Below are 17,392 nucleotides of genomic sequence, written 5' to 3'. Positions count from 1 at the left end.
TCTCACAAACAGTATCCTGGCTTGTTTCATAGCTAAGTACTATCCATACACTTCTTCTAGGCTCTGGGGCTTCAGGCTGGGGCTTTGGTCTTGGGGCCCAGGACCCTCCCCTTTCTGCTAAACTCACTTCCCGCCACGCAAGATCTTCCAGGCTGCTGTTCACTCCCGGGAGCTGGGCAACCCTCTCTGCATTTCTGCTATTCCTACCAGTCTCAGTATGGCTTCTTCAGTGTTCCTTGGTTAAAGAGTCCTTTTAATTTAGTCCAAAGTTGGTTTTTCCAGATGATGGTTCTTAAAATTAAGTTGTAATCCACTTTGGTTCTGGGAAGTAGAAGTTAGTACATCTGCCTACTCCACCACCATCTTGCTGCCTGACATTCACTTATATAATAATCCAAGCCATTTGTTTTTAAATGTTTTATAATGTTGTTTGTGAGCAGGTGTTTCTTTTGTAATTGGAAAAAAAAATAGGTTTTTTGTAATGTGTTCAGCAGCAATTCTTTCCTAAATATAGTTCCTTGCATTAAAATAATAATAATAAAGAAATATTCCTGGCCAGTTGGTTCAGTGGATAAAGCAACAGCCAAGCATGCAGACATCCTAGGTTTGATCCCCAGTGAGGGCACACATGTGACCATCTATTTCTCTTTCCCTCTTCCTTCCCCTTCTCTCCCTGTTTCTGTTCGACAGTCAGTGGCTTGATTGGTTTGAGAATTGGCCCCAGGCTCTGAGGATAGCTCAATTGGTTCAAACGTTGCTCTCAGGCACTGAGGATAGCTTGGGTGGTCCAAGCATCAGTATTGGACACAGAAGATAACTTGGTTGGCCCAAGCATCAGCCCTGGGTGCTGAGGATAGCTCTGTTGATTCAAGCATCAACAAACGGGACTTACCAGGTGGATCCTAGTTTGGGTGCATGCAAGAATCTGTCTCTCTATCTTCCCTCCTCTCACTTGAAAAGAAAAGAAAAGAAAAGAAAAGATAAGAAAAGAAAAGAAGTAAGCATTCCACCTTTCCCTTTTGGTGAATTGAGTGCTGGGCTAACCTCGGCTCCTGTGGACAAAAAAGCAACTCACGTACATTGAATTTATTTAATGAAATAATTATATTACATAGGTACAATAATGATCCTATTCCACTAAAATAGAAGTTCTAGAGAGAGATCTCTGTCTCTACTACTTGATGCTGATTCATCTCAAGCACCAAGAACAATGCCCAGTGCAGTGTGGATGCTCAATAAACACTTACTGAATGGATGCACACTTTACAGATGAGGAAACTGAGGCACAGAGAGATTAGGGAACTTTTCCAAGGTCAAACCTTTAGCAAATGGTGGAACCAAGCTGTGAACCCAGGTAATCTAACTACAGAACATATCCTCTAACTTAGATACTTCCCTTTCTTTTCTTTTAACATGGAAAGAAAATCCAACATACTCTAGACACCTTCTTGATACAATAAGCAAGGAGGATAAATGGGAAGGTCTTATGGAAACTATCCTACTTAGCCTACTCATGTCTTCTAACTCAGGTTTGTTCTAGTACTGGGTTGGTGCCCCACTCTGCCTCACCATCAAAGGGGCTCTGGAGGAGCCACCCATCAACTCCCATTTTCAAAACTCTAGCTACTGGCAGTGAGGGAAGCATCCTTTTTTAAAATTATTTTTATTAGGATATAATTGACATATAATATTGTACAAGTTTAAGGTAGATACATGTTGATTTGATACATTAATATATTGCAATATGAGTACCACCATCGTGCTAGCTAACACCCCTATCATGTCACATTATTATCATGTCCTTTTTGTGGTGGAAAAATTTGCCAGCATCTGGGTCAGTTGGCTAGCGCCTCCTGGTTCCAACATTGTTTTTTCAGAGAGAGGAAAGGAGAAAGAGAAAAAGACATCAGTTTGTTGTTCTACTTATATATGCATTCACTGGTTGATTCTTGTATGTGCTCTGCCCAAGGATCAAACCCACAACCTTGGCTTATTAAGACAATGCTCTAACCAACTGAGATATCCCACCAGGGCTGGTTTCTCCTTCTTAACCACCCATGGCTAGTGGTCTTCTTGACCCTCCACTCACCAGAGCTAGTCCCCCCTTGCAGCACTCTTCACAAACAACAAGCTCCCCTCCACCCACACCCATCCTGGTACAACCTACTCCCAGGAGGAGGGGGTGGGTAACTGACAGGCTCTTTGGGTCCAAGCTTCTTCTGGTGCATTTAAAATAATATAAACAAAGGAAAACCCTCAAGTTTATGGCATCCAGACTAGAAAGAAAGTTTCAAACTTTTACTTTAATTTTAAAAGATAGTAAAAAGTATAAACTGTTAGCTCTAAGCCTTGATTATAACGCTTCAAGGGGGCATTCACATTATGAGCCCTTCTCAGCAGAGCCAGTCACTGGTCAGTATTTTTACCTACAATGAATTTTAGGATTGTCTTCTGCAGATCAAGCTCTATCTCACTTCATTCCCACCTGGTCCTCCCTTGAACTGCGATCTCACAGTCACAAAACACTTCAGCAAGACGTACTTGCCCATTTGATCCAAATCCCTAACTTTAGAAGTAAGGAAACTGAGACAGAGAGAAAATTATTTCCCACAGTCAGATAATGATAAAAGCATTGGAAAATTAAGGGCAGTGGTTGGCAAACTCATTAGTCAACAGAGCCAAATATCAACAGTACAACGGTTGAAATTTCTTTTGAGAGCCAAATATTTTAAACTTAAACTATATAGGTAGGTACATTCCTTATCGAGGTAGCACCCACATGTGGTCTTTTGTGGAAGAGCCACACTCAAGGGGCCAAAGAGCTGCATTTGGCTCACAAGTCACAGTTTGCCGACCAGGGATTAAAAGGAACCTATCCAGTTGTTTTTTGTCACTCATAAAATTTATGAAATTGTTCCCAAATTCTTATTCACCATATATCAATATTTATCATGTGCTTTCTCTGTGCAACCCGAGTGTGTCTAGAACAGAGAAAAGACCTGTCCTAAATAATTCAGTTCTCCCTGAGACTGTATTTTTTTTAAGCAGGAGAGAGAGGGACAGACATATGATAGGAAGGAAGAGAAATGAGAAGCATCAACTCATAGTTGCAGCACCTTAGTTGTTCATTAATTGCTTTCTCTTACGTGCCTTGACCAGGGGGTTTCAGCGACCTTGGACTCAAGCCAGTGACCTTGGGCTCAAGGCAGCGACCTTCAACTCAAACTAGTGACCATGGGGCCATGTCTATAATCCCATGCTCAAGCCAACAACCCTATGCTCAAGCCAGATGAGACTGCACTCAAGCCAGCGACCTCAGGGTTTTGAACCTGAGTCCTCAGCATCCCAGGTCAATGCTCTATCCACCACCTGGTCAGGATTCCTGAGACTGTTATATGAACATATAAAATAATCAAAAAAATAGTTCAAGGCAGTATTAAGTTATCTATTTCTTCATGTATACATTCATCCATTCATCCATTCAATGGATATTTATTGCACATAGAAATAAGTCAAAAATAGACTTTCTTCTCAGGGAGCTTATAATTGATTGAGGGAAAAAAAGATATGCTCAAAGATTTACTGCTGGGATGATATAGATTGATCTAGTGCCTAGTGAACCGCCCTGCTTGCAGTGTCAATCAAGGCTAATAAGGGAAATCAGTGGTCGGAGGTCCTAGGACATTTGGTTGTATTTAAAAGTCACGGCCTTCTGCTCAGGAAAGAGCTAGCAACTCACTTTTACAGAGCACCTACTCTTGCTGGATGCTTCACATTTAGACCACAGCTACCCTTAGAGGTCAAACACTAAGGCTCAGAAAGGTTACGTCACTTGTCCAAAATCACCCAACTAGAAATTGGAAATCAGGATTCTGACTCCAAAACCTGAGGTTGCTTACTACAGACTCTCTGTGCCTGCTCATCCAGCCTGGCTGGGAAGGACTCCCCACAGTGGCCTTGTCTGTGCTGACTCGCATCCCTGAGGGTAAAGGAAATGCCCTGAGCTGTTGTGATACTAAGATGCTTTGCCACTATGGCCCTAGAAAGGGACAGTGCAACTCCAAGGAGAACTGGTGATGTCATATGGTAGGTGTCCCACCAGGCATTTCTGTCATGGGACCACTCTCTAACATTCTTTCATTCCTGCTTTCATTTGTTCACCAATATTTAGGGAGCCAATCAGGCACAGGGCATAGGCACACAGCCACAAGGCTGCTTGGTCTTTTAACATGGGTGTCTGAAGCTGATTCGTCCAGAGGGCAGGAGAGGGGTCAGTTAGACCTCCTTCAGTCGTCCTGCCATGCAATGGTGAGTGAGACACCTCCGCGGCCCTCCAGGACTCTGCCTGCTGCCTGCTTTGATCTAGTCTGCCGAGTAACGTGACAGTCTTCCCCTCTCTTCCCCTCCCTTCCCTTCTCTTCCTCTCTTCATCCTTGGATCAGTTTGGTCCCAAAAGCCAATGAACACAGACTGGCTTTTCTGACTTTATAGTCTTTCACCCCCAGACTGACTGTCATAATTCAAGGTAGAATATAGCCAGTTCGGAGTGAGGAGCAGTTTAGACTCTGAGGAGGTTGAGACATGATTGTATGGCAGACTGTATGGTACAAATACCACGGTAGTTCCCCTGAATAGAGAGATCAAAGTGGGTGTAATGAATTAGAAAAGCTTCATCGAGGGTATCAGTGGCCTCGTGACAACTCAAATGCTGATGCTCCCAAGCCAGCTGGTGGGTTGGTGTCTGGGAAAAGTTCACGGACTTTATGAGCAGAAAGTTGAAGAGCCAGTTGTTGTGAACCTAGAGGAAAAGCTCAGTACTGGCCTCTGACCTTTCAGAAGTCAAGGGGTCAGCATGTCAGCCACCATCCTCCTCCCAACACTGGGATTCCTGGCGCCCTTTGCATGCTTGCCCAGGAACTCAGACAAACAGCGAAACTGAGGAGGAAATCCAAACTGTTCCCGAGTGTTTTCTGTCTGGCCCAGCATTGCCGTCAGAACAGTGACTGACGAATGGCCACATTATTCTGGGATTTTTGCTTAGAAGTTCTGCTTCCTGTGACTGTCTTGTTACTTGATGGAAGGTTTCCCCATTGGGCCAGAACGCCAGCCACAGGAGCCCGCCAGTCTGGCTGCGGGGCCGGGCAAGCGCAAGGGGGATCTGCAAGTGAGGGACCTGGGAAGGGAGGGGCCTCAGGGGTCCATCCCCCACCCCCTCTGGATTCCTTCCTCAACTCCTTCACCAAGTGGAGCTCCAGGGATCGCGGAATCACTTCCAGGGACTGGCAGCCTCTTTCCACCCAGTGTTTGAAATCTTTGCCTTATTTGGCACTGAAATGTGTATCCTTCTGACTTCCACCTGTTGACTCTGCTTTTTCTAAGGCTACAAAAAACAGAACAGTCCTTCGTCTTTTTTGAAGATGGTCATTACGCTTCATTCCACTTGGCTTTCTCTTTTTCAGGCTCAATATTCCTGCTTTCTCCAGCCTGTGGTTTCCAGTTTCCTCACCTACAGAACAGTTCCGCTGTCATCCTTGTGGGTCATTTCCAGCCCCTGCCCCCAGCAGAGTGACTCACCCCCTCATACATAGCAGTGGTGGAGCTGTGATGTGAGGGCTTCACATTGTCCCCTCCCCTGGGTCGGGAGGTCTTAGGGAGAGGGACAGGTCCTCCTACTCTAGCTGGACTCCAGCTCCTTAGGGTCTCCCCATCATTACTCCTCTCATCTCTCTCCACAGTGGCTCCTTTATCTCATATGCACACTTCCCATCTCAAAAATGAATCCATTCTTCAGTCCCACATCCCCCAATGGCTGTCACCTTCCCTCTACTTCATAGCCAAACTTCTTGAAATTCATAATCAATGACATTACCCCCCCCCCTTCCATTTACCCTTTAACCCCCTGCAGAATGGCTCCCTGCCTACTGTTCCACTTCTAAGTGCCAGCTCCCACAGATCTGTTTTTCAGGACATTTCAGCAGCATCTGACACTGCTCTGCCGGCCCACCTGCCACCTGGACGGTTCCCCTGCTCACTTTCCTTGGCTGGACTCGTTTCCTCGGTGCTCTCTGCTCTTTGGGCGTAGGTGCCCTGGGGTTCTGTCATTGGCCCGGCTTCCTGCTCACTGCACATGCTCTGCCTGAAACCGCATCTAGTCCCAGGACTTGCACTGCTCATGATGCCCTGGGCTTCATGTTCCTCTCTGCTCAGCCTCACAGTGTCTACTGCTCATAACATGTCCCCTGGGGCATCTCAGCTCCTCTGACTCAGCACAGCCCAAGCCTGTCTCACCAAGTAAGGCTGCCTGTCCTTCCCCACCCCACGCTCGGTGGGCAGTGCAATCACCTTCCACCACCCTGGGCTCCTCTTCCTCCTTCATCTTCCACATCTGGCCCCTTATGGAAGCCTGTCATTAATAACCATCGCCTCTGTGGACTGGCTGCCACGCTATATCACCTCGTTTAATTCTCTCAACAAGGCTGCAGGCCATTATTATCCTACTCTATTGTCAAAGACAACTGAAATTTGGATAAAATAAGTAGCTTAAGATCACACATTTAGTAAGTGATGGAGCCAGACTCTCCCGTCCCAAAGCTCACTGTACTCTGCCTTTTTTCCTTCACATCTTCTCCTACCCTGTCCCCATGCCTTTTCCCAGGACTTTGTATCTCTTACTGGGTGGCACACCTCTTTGTCTCCACATCTCCTCCCCGCTGCCAGCCCATCCTCTGCTCTGTTGCCAGAATGAACTTCCTAAAACACAGGCCTACAGCCCCTCAGTGGGTCCCCGCTGCCCTCCAGACTGTGGAGGCTCTTTACACAGGAGCAGCCCCTGGCTCCACCCAGCCTTGTCTCCGCAGTTCCTCCCCTGTCCACACCCCTCTCCCAAACTCCTACTTTATTTTCCTGCAGCTGCAGGAAGGCCTCCTAGTCTCTTCCCCCAAGCACAAGTGTTCCCTGTGCCGAGAGCACCCTTCTCCCGCCCCGGCCACACCTGCGCACCATCTGCCGGGCCTCTGCTCTTCCTTCTGCCCCACCGGAGGCTCCTGCTCTGTGGCGCCCTCACTGCCTCCCTCCCCCCCGCAGAGCTGCCCGCTCCTTTTGAGGCCTCCTTCATACCTAGCATGGACCTTTATTCCTACCCTTGCCACCGTATGTGGCAACTGCTTCGTTTTATTTTCTTGTGTCCCCATCAGACTGTAAGAGTCTTGGATTTGCCTTTGTCATCCAGCAGGTAAGACAAGCCCTTGCAGTGGACACTTAGGAATGTTTGCTGCTGAATGGAATGCTTATATCACACCTAAGATGGTTCCTAAAGCAAAGAGGATCCCCTGTTGTATACATGTCTTTAATATTTAAAACAGAAATGTCAAGAAATAATCGTGATGCAATGTGATATGTGCGATTATAAAGATGTCTCCAGAGTATCACGGCAGCCCAGAGGGGAGAGTTGCTGCTACCCCTAGGGTTGAGAAGGTGATGGGTCAGAGAAATCTTCCTAGAAGAGGTGACATTTCAGCTGGGACTTAGAGTTTGAGTAGGAGTTGGCCTGGTGAAAGGGAGCCTTCTAGGCACTTGAACAAAAGCACGGAGCTGGGCCAGGGCCCCCAGTGGTAGGGGAGGAGCAGCGTATGCCATGTTGGAAGACATGGCAGGGGTTGAGCATTAAGGTTGGTGCCAAACTCAACACCACCTAAGGAGTTTGGGCAGAATCTCAAAGATAAGTGGGGGCCTTCTAAGGATTGTCAGAAAATAAGTGGCCTGGACAGATTTGTGTTTAAAAAGATAGGGAGAATGGATTGGGGAGGCAGAATAAACCTCAAGGAGGTGAAATCAGTTATTATAAGATCCTGGCCAGAAGTGGTGATTGCCACATTCCCAGAGAGAGGTGGTCTTGCCCTGAGTCCACCCAGCCCCACTGGTAAAGGGGGTGGTGTCTCTTAAAGTGTGCTGCTCCACCATAGGTGGAAAGGGTGGAACTCAGAAGGGCAAGGTCTCCAGTCAAATAAGTTTTAAAAATTCTGGGTTAGGCCCTGGCTGGTTGACTCAGTGGTAGAGCATCTGCCCAGCATGTGGAAGTCCCAGATTCGATTTCCAGTCAGGGTACACAGGAGAAGTGTCCATCTGCTTCTCCACCCCTCTCCCACTTTATCTTTCTCTCTCTCTTTCCCTCCCACAGTCATGGCTCAAATGGTTTGAGCAAAGTTGGCCCCGGTGCTGAGGATGGCTCCATGGCCTCACCTCAGGCACTAAGAATAGCTCAGTTGCCGAGCAACAGAGCAGCATCCCAGATGGGTAGAACATCGCCTTGTAAGGGGCTTGCCAGGTGTATCCCATTGGGGCTCATGTAGGAGTCTATCTCTGCCTCCCACCTCTCAGTTAATAAAAAAAGAAGAAAGAAAGAAAAGAAAAGAAAAGAAAAGAAAAGAAAAGAAAAGAAAAGAAAATGCTGGGTTAAATAGGTTTCTTTTCATTCAAAAATGCAGGACTTTTCAGAGCCTTTAATATACATTGCATGTATTGTAGGTAGCATTCAGAGTTTCTCACATGGGGTGAGCCATAGAAACTCTTTCTGAGAGCATCTTGAGGGACTCGAGTCTAATGGAATGTGTGAAATAGAAACAAACACCCCAAGGTCTCATGACGCTGTCTGCTCTAGCTCCTGGCGGGAAAGCGTAAGTGAAAGAACTAGCTCTTCATCGGGACAACTGCTTCTCACGGAGCACTCTGCTGTGGGAGTCACGTGTGTGCACTGTTCATTGGAAGGACAGAGTGGGCTCCCAGGGAAATATGAGTGGTAGCTTTTAGTCATTCTGTTTGGAGGCAGGCTGTGCAAATTCACCTGCTCCTCCCAGGTCCCTCATGTGTTTGTTCAGGCCTGAAAGAGGTCAGACCCAGGTGTTTAGAAGAATGGCAGGTCCTGACCCATGGAAAGAGAAACCAAGTCGGCAGCCCCTGGAATGTGCTGCTCTCACCACATCCCTCGGCAGCATCAGTTGGCTTGCTGGGAGCAAGGGCGGAATAGCCACCTCAGAATCCCTTACCCTTGGGAGGCCGCGTCCCAGGTGGCAGATCTGGCTCTATTGGCCCAAGCCTGGGTCTTATCACATTGTCACACACAGCTCGCTAGTTTACAGGCTTCCTCTTGCCTCAGAGTTGGAGAAAAACAATGTAAACATTCACCACCACCCCCAACAGCCTGTCTTTAGTGAGCCCTTGCTGTGGAATGCCTCCCCAAGGCCCTTTCCCAGCTGAGCCCTCAGGCTTAAGAAATGCTGGCGCTCCATGTGTGGCTTGGGGAGGTGCCTTCTTCTCCATTGCAGGAATTCTGCCCTGGGAAGTCTCAGCTGCTCCTCAGCCCCTGCCAGAGCTTCGGGGCGAGGTGTTCAAAAGTATAGAAGGGGACAAATAAGCAGGAGCCTCCCTGGAGATCAGTGAGCAGCGGCTTCTGGCAGCCAAGAATGTCAGCGATGTGCTGCCAGCACCCAAATCGGGAAACTGTCAAGGACCCTTCCCAGGGGCCCGAGCAGCGACCCTTCCCAGGGGCCCGAGCAGCGTCCCTCCCCAGGGGCCCGAGCAGCGACCCTCCCCAGGGGCCCGAGCAGCGTCCCTCCCCAGGGGCCCGAGCAGCGTCCCTCCCCAGGGGCCCGAGCAGCGTCCCTTCCCAGGGGCCCGAGCAGCGTCCCTTCCCAGGGGCCCCCCAGGGGCCCGAGCAGCGTCCCTTCCCAGGGGCCCGAGCAGCGTCCCTTCCCAGGGGCCCGAGCAGCGACCCTTCCCAGGGGCCCCACTGCTGCTCTGGCTGTACCGCCCAGAGGGCGGCTACCTCAGACCTGCACACTCAGCCGTGTTTCAGCTCAAAGGGGATTCTAAAATACTGAATCTCAAGGCTGTCCTGCCACAAGGTGCTTTGACTCAGGATCGTTAGACCTCCCTACCTTGGACTCATTGGAATATCTGAGTGAAGCTCCTGGTTGATCTACTCCAACCCTACATTAAGTAGCCTGTGCTACTCCTCCAACACTCTCAGAGCAGAAAACTCACCCCAAAAAAGGGGGCTCAGCCCCATGTCAGAGACAGGGAGAACTCGGTGTTGTTGTCTCCCAGTACAATGCACTTTCTTTCTCCATGGAGAAAGAAATCCAACTTCATCATCTGCTCTTTTACAAATTCATACCGCCATTTAAACTACACTAAGGTGAGTTCTACAGGGATCAAGAGCCAGATTCAGATTCCTTCCCCACCATTTGGCAATCGCAGTGGAATCAGTAGCCCCCTGGCAAATAACATCTGTAGCAACTGCTTCACAAAGTCCTGTGAGGATTAATTGAGATAATATCTAAAGAGCTCAGGGAGATGTCCAGCGGGTAATAAACACTCAATAAAGTTAGCTATTTTTGTTACTATTGTTATTAATAGTAGTGCATTAATAAACATATATAAGGCAGTTATAATTAACATTTAAATTGGTGTTACCCTGAATGCTCATTACCTGTATTTGGATGTACATGAGTGAATTGAAAAAAGTTTCTTTTAACCTAAGCCATTTAAATTTTTACTTTAAAATGTTGCTATTCTTCTTAATTGGCTTTTAATTAGTTTCACAAATTGACAGGCAAACTCATAACACTAAATTTTTCCTGCTCCTTTATGCATAGCCTTTCCTAAAGCATCAATAGATGCTTTTGGATGGATGGATGGATGGATGGATGGATGGATGGATGGACAGTGATTGAATGGACCAACAGATGGGGCCCAGGACTGAGAAAAAATGGCAAATGTCCCCAAGGTCTCAGTGGAGACAAAGAACAGTGTAGTAGAAGCGAGGGCGGTGGAGTGAGGCTGAGTTCAGAGACTGAAACGGGCAGTGTGGAACTCTAGAGGAGGGCGGGTTTCTGGTGAGGAAAGGCGCGGGGAAGCTGTGGGGAGGGGAGTCGAAGGTGAGGAGGGGAGGAGGGCGGGTTTCTGGTGAGGAAAGGCGCGGGGAAGCCGTGGGGAGGGGAGTCGAAGGTGAGGAGGGGAGGAGGGCGGGTTTCTGGTGAGGAAAGGCGCAGGGAAGCGGTGGGGAGGGGAGTCGAAGGTGAGGAGGGGAGGAGGGCGGGTTTCTGGTGAGGAAAGGCGCAGGGAAGCCGTGGGGAGGGGAGTCGAAGGTGAGGAGGGGAGGAGGGCGGGTTTCTGGTGAGGAAAGGCGCAGGGAAGCCGTGGGGAGGGGAGTCGAAGGTGAGGAGGGGTGTCAAAGGTGAGGCGGGTTCCGAGGCTCTTTAGTTCAAGGAGGTCTAGGAATGCTGTGTCTAGGTTGTTTGGATGAGCGATTCACATAGTCTTTTATACAGTGCCGAGTTACGATTAAAGAGGCCTGAATTAATGAGGGTTTACTCAGTATCTCAGCAAATTGTTCCCTGGGGAGGTTCTCTTATATAAAACTGAATATAATATGAAAGAGTAATAGTGTACTGAGCAAAAGTGTTTATTTATTACTCTTGCCTTATTTTTATCTCAGAGTGGTGTTGTTTAAAGGTCAAATGTGTGTGTGAGAGTGTGTGTGTGTGTGTGTGTGTGTGTGTGTGTGTGTGTGTGTGTTTAAGACAGAGGGAGAAAAAGAAAGGAGGCCAGAATCACATTCTTTTGTTGTCTGACCTTTTCAGCATCTTAGCTCCTGGCCAGTTGTGGAGCCACACTGGGCATCTTGTGAGGATTATATATAGCAAAATGTCAGCAGCTACCAAAGGCTTTCTGTTCCCCCTCCCAACCCAAATACTTGAAATTCACACCCTCAACAAAAATTCACAGTAAATTTTGAGTTGGCAAGCATAGCGTTATATTTGTGCACAGGGTTTTTTTTTATATCATTTCTCTTCATTGTACAAGGGGAAAGGGGCTAGATGGTGGGTCAGGAAACACCACGAGCCCCCACCACGACCCCCATAAGCACTTGCTCTGTGACTGTGAATAAGAATTGTGGGCCCTGGCCAGTTAGCTCAGTGGTAGAGCATGGGTAGAAGTCCCAGGTTTGATTCCCAGTCAGAGCACACAGGAGAAGCGACCATTAGTTTCTCCACTCCCCCCTCCCCCTCCTCTCTCTCACTCTCTCTCCCCACCTTTCCACAGTCATGGCTCATTTGAGCAAGTTGGCCCTGGGCGCTGAGGATGGCTCCATGGTCTCACCTCAGGCGCTAAAATAGCTCGGTTGCCGAGCAACAGAGCAATGGCCCCAGATGGGCAGAGCATCGCCCCATAGGGAGCTTGCTGGGTGGATCCCATTTGGTGTACATGCAGGAGTCTGTCTCTCTGCCTCCCTATCTCTTGCTTAATAATAATAATAAAATAAATTTTAAAAATTGTGGCCAGGATGACACATGTATTTATTACTTTACAATGTAAAAGCCACCTTCAGGTTTTAGTCCTCAAAACAGCCCACAGAAGTTGGCCAGGCAGATATTATTGTGCTCACTGATAGATGGGGAAACTAAGGCAGGATAGAAAAGTGAAGTGACTTGTGCAAGCTCACTCAGTTGTATTTGACAAGAGTCAGGTGAAGCCCATAAGCCTAGTGATCTCAGCCCAGAACTCTTAGCCCTGGACTGTAGCAAGTTAACTGCTTCTCCATTTCTGTCCCTATAACATGAACCCACCCCAGATCCCCCACCAACAGCCCTAAATCACTGAGGTTCTGGGAGGACCATGGTAGAAGCAAATATTTGCCTGCCTACTGGCATTTCTACTGCACAGGGTAAGTCATGCGCAAAATGATGAGGGTGAAAAACAATGTTTTCTGGACCATTTCAGGGCTGCTCACCCTCCCGTCACCACTAGCCTCATCTGAGACAGATGCCCCCACAGCACAGGAAGACCACAAAGAAGTGCACGCCCCACCCACCTTTTCAGCAAGGTCATAAATCATTCTTTCCACAGCTGGTCCCCAGCCGTAGGTCACACCTGGTTGGGATAAGCAGAACACCCCTCCTACCACATGCCCCTGACATTCCTTGCTAATCAATCAGGGCATTTTTCTCAATGAGCATGACCTCAGATACTATTAGGCACAGATTGATCCATGAGATAAAATCTTTTTTTTTTTTTTTTTTTGTCTGTGGATTAAGCTCTCTCCTTTCTCACAGATGGTGTTAACGGCAAACGTAGGTGATGAATCTAGTCATTTTTTAAGTAATACAAACTTTGTCCTGACCTTGAAATCTAGGAGGCGTCTCAGGCAGCTTCGGGAGCCTGTCTGTAGCCACCAAAGCAGTGCTCCCCAGTTTCCTAGACCCTCAGATCAGAGCCGTCGGGGTGCTTACTAGCCGTGGAGATTCCTGTGCAGCGTGGAGACCACAGTTACTAATTAATACTGTACAGATACTTGAAGCTTGCTAACAGAGGAGACCTTCAATGTCCCCATCATGCAAAACAAGAGGGGGTAACTGTACAGGTGATGGATGTGTCAGCTTGATTGAGGTAATCTTTCACAAGGGATGTGTGTATCAAATTATCACGTTGTACACCTTGAATATATGCAATTTTTATTTGTCAGTTATACCTCAGGGAAGCCGGAGGGGGGGACGTGCAGTTTCCAGAGCCCCACCCCAAGCACACTGAGTGAGGTGCTCTGTGAGATGGGCCTGCTGATCTGCATGTGAGACTGATTCTTCTGTACCTTCAGGACAGAGAACACCATCGCCAGAGAACACGCGTGTAAGCGCGTGACAGTGGCTAAACATAGCAGCCTCTCTCAACCTTCCTTGCATCTTCTCAGGGAATAATGCCTGAACCCAGAAGAGTCTCTAGTGAGGAAACTGAGGCCGCAAGACCCACCCAGGGAGACACAAGGAGGCTGTAGAGGCTCCACAGGACCCAGTGCCGGAGAGGCTGGGCTCTCTGCATGCACTTGGGTTTAGAATGAGATTTCTGCTGGGATTCCAAATGGCCACGGGCCACAGGTCACAGGGAGAGCAGGCCCCACTTCGGCCCTTCCATCACCCTTGAGGGTCTGCCATCCATAGCTCCTGGAAGCCACCACCCCACATTAGAGACAGTGATGTGGGCTCTACCGACCACCACGCCCAGTGCCCCTACTTGCTCCCTTCCCTATCCTCAGCCATACGGGGCAGGCAGAGCCAAGAGCCCCAAGACAGCTTGGTGGCAAAACCCCCAGTGAATGAGTCAGGCCACACGCCCGGCCAGCTGACTTGAGTGTCCCTGCTCCCAGTGCCAGCTGGGATCTGCCAGCCATCAGCCCTGGGGGGCAACCATGTGCTCTTTCCTCTCCCACCCCACAGGTTTGGAATAAATTGCCTCATCCAGTTTGAAGACTTTGCCAATGCCAACGCCTTCCGCCTGCTCAACAAATACCGCAATAAGTACTGTATGTTCAATGATGACATCCAAGGTAGGTCTCCGCCCCGCCTGACAAAGCCACCGAGGGCTAGTGCCTTCTCACAAGGCTCACCCAGATGCCAAGGAGGCATCTCGCAGTGGCTTGCCGCCAACAGCTGTTGAAAGAGCAGGAAACTTGCATTCAACTCCCATGTGGCTAATTCTTAGCTCAGTGACCTCAAACAAGTCTCTTAAGTGGGCTAAGCCTCAGCTTCCTCACCTATAAAATGGAGATCATTACTATTTCAGAGGAAATAAAAATTAATATGATTTAATATATTAAATAAATACTAAACAACACACATTTTCTAGGTAGTTGAACTTGGGCAGATCAAGTCTCTGAGCCACAATTTCATCCTCTATTCACTGGGGATAATATACTGCTCACAAAAATTAGGAGATATTTCAAAATGAATATGAATTGATAAAGAAAAGAAGCATTTGATATTTTTTTAATTAAACAAGAACATCAGAAAAGCAAACGACAAGTCAAAGAAAGTTGTTTGATTATGCAAATGAGATGCAAAACCAACTTTTATTTCATTGGTGAAAATGCACTATACAAAAGGCTGAAAGTACTGGAGAATCTACACGTTCCCTGATCCCCTAATTTTTGTGAGCAGTGTAACTACCTTGGAAGGTTATTGTAAAAATTTAAAGAGCTAATATGTGAACAGTACTAGCATATAAGACCCTCAGAACAAAGCATCAGTTGTCATAAAAATGACCTTCCCCAGCCACAATAACTTGCTCTTGGATTTTCCAAACACAAGATCTATCCCCATCAGGGAATCGGAACAGTTCCTTCTCTTAACTTGGCTGGAATGTGTACTACACAGAATGATACCCCTGAAAGACATTGGCACTGGGGCCCCAGAGCACTCCAGAAGCCAATGGGAAGCATCTTCTAGTTCAGGGTCAATGTGGTTACCTGTCCTATGGACCAAAAATGTCTGAAGGCCCTTGCCTGTTGCTGTGGAGATGCTAGCATGTGAAACGGGAGTGCAGGGGGTGGTCCCTTCGGGATCATCTCTGCTGACCCAGGCATCACCAGGAAGGAGCTTTGTGAGCTATTCCTAGTACTTTATAAAGCCCTTGATGACATGTGGATTATTATATAACAAGTAAAGTTTGGCAGGCAAAATCTTTTAAAAATCAAGGAAGCATATGAGGTAAAAAGAACAAGCTAGTGGGGCACAGGTGTTGATCTTTGGGAGTGAAAAATTGGCCAACCCCCGTCTTGCAGATGAGCTAACTTTTCATCGAATGAGGTAAGAAGATTTAACCCCAGGTAATAATAGCTAAAGTTTAGAGCTGAATGTTTATTATACATCAGGCACTGTTGTAATAAGCATGTTACACAGTTAATCTTATAAGATATTATCATCTCTGTCTGATAAATTTCCAAGTTTATAATCACTCGCCATACTGTTCCCAGATATTACACTCCTAATCCAAAACCCAAGGGCTCCTCCTTTCCAGGGGTCCACATGAAGAGCTAAAGAAATGTGGTAAATGTTTTTGTGTGTGTGTGTGTTGCTTATAAATTTTCGAGAGGCCGAATAGCACAGTTAAGCATATTTTAGATAATTAAAATCAAAATATATGACTGCAGTGCCTGAAGAGTGGGTGCCCAGAGAGGGAAGAGCCGGGAGGGAGAGCTGACGCATGGTGACTTCCAGGCCTGTCGCCATTCTGTTGTCCCACCCCTGACACAGGGGCCTGCGGCCGGCACCACAGTCCTTAGGAAACACCTGCCGTCTAGCCCCTGGCCAGCTCCCCCGTCATGGCACTCACCCCGTGAGTCAGCGGCAAGACAGCCATCCCCCTGAGCCCACTGGGCTGCCAAGGCCAGAGAACGGAAGTGGCAAACGAGACCCTGTGGGCAGCACACCTGGTGCCCAGACTCCAGATGTGCAGACGCGCACTCAGCCACGTGTTTACACATCCTCATCGACACAGGCAGAGGGGCACATCCAGGTGCGGTCCGTCCCCTCCCGTCGCCCCACACTGCTGCCGGAACACACCTCTAAGATGAGACTGTGGCTGCTGACCCCTCTTCGTGGAAAGTTCTTACTCCCTCGCTGGAAGTCGAGGCATGGGATCTGCTGGCTTGTGCCCCCCACCCACTTATCTCTCTCTGTCCTCTCGCCCACCCTTACTCTAACCCCCATCCCCGTCAGTTCTCTCTGCACATGGAAGTCCTGATCCTCAGCTCGAGACACGTTCTGTGCCTGAGTGACTCCTAACCACCCTTTACGACTCCGCTCGAGGGTCTCCAGGCCAGGGAAGGCCCCACATCAGCCCCACTTCCCCTGGCTGGTTTGGGTGCACACCAGAGGCTCCCCCGCCTCCTGTGCTCGCCTGTCAGCTTTCCCACCACACTGGTCCCCAAATGCCGGCCCTGGGGTTTTGTCTCCTCAAGAAACAATAAGTTTTTAGAGGCAGGAAGCATGTCTAACCTATTCTCATTTCCCCGCTTCTAGCACAGTGCCTGGCACATTATAGATGCTTCATAAATGTTTAAAAAATGAATGAGTAAAGTATGCACATGCAAACTGACATTCTCATAAGCACACCCACCAATCCATGGGTGTTGATCCCACAGCCGCTTCTTGATATCATTCTGAACACGTCACGCATCGCAGAATCTGCTTCTCAGGGAACCCAACCTGGGCCAAATACTAACATTTGGCAGACATATAGAGCGTCCGGTTTGAGAAGTGTGTTCTAGTCATACTGTCTCAGAACTTCTTTGTAAAAACCCCCTTCCCCTTGTGCTGAGGACAGACATTGCTGTCCCATGTCACTGCTGAGGAAACTGAAGTTCAAGGGTTAAGTTCTGCTCCGGGTCGCATAGCCAGACAGGCACAAAGCTGGGATGAGCTATTTCTGGATAATAATAACTGGAACCTAGTTATTTCTGACTCAGAGCTCTCTACTGTGTCCCCATGACACCAAGCTGCCTCTTTTCCTTTGGGGAAGTAGTGCAGCAAGTCTTCTTGCTAAGGATGAAATTCCGGCCCCC

The 17,392-nt window shown here is 48.2% G+C and overlaps 1 protein-coding gene across 1 annotated transcript in view; it reads left to right on the top strand.

Moving 5' to 3' along the window:
* ME3 (malic enzyme 3) overlaps positions 1-17,392 on the top strand; it is a 210,093-nt gene that overhangs the window by 171,981 nt on the left and 20,720 nt on the right. Inside the window, exon 8 of the mRNA XM_066370372.1 lies at positions 14,268-14,377. Within this exon, the coding sequence (XP_066226469.1) occupies positions 14,268-14,377 (110 nt within the window). The remainder of the gene's footprint in view (positions 1-14,267; positions 14,378-17,392) is intronic.

This window comes from Saccopteryx leptura, chromosome 1 (genome assembly GCF_036850995.1).
Source record: "Saccopteryx leptura isolate mSacLep1 chromosome 1, mSacLep1_pri_phased_curated, whole genome shotgun sequence".
Taxonomy (NCBI): domain Eukaryota; kingdom Metazoa; phylum Chordata; class Mammalia; order Chiroptera; family Emballonuridae; genus Saccopteryx; species Saccopteryx leptura.
The sequence above is the reverse complement of the archived record's forward strand: the minus strand, read 5'-3'. Positions and strand labels throughout refer to the sequence as shown.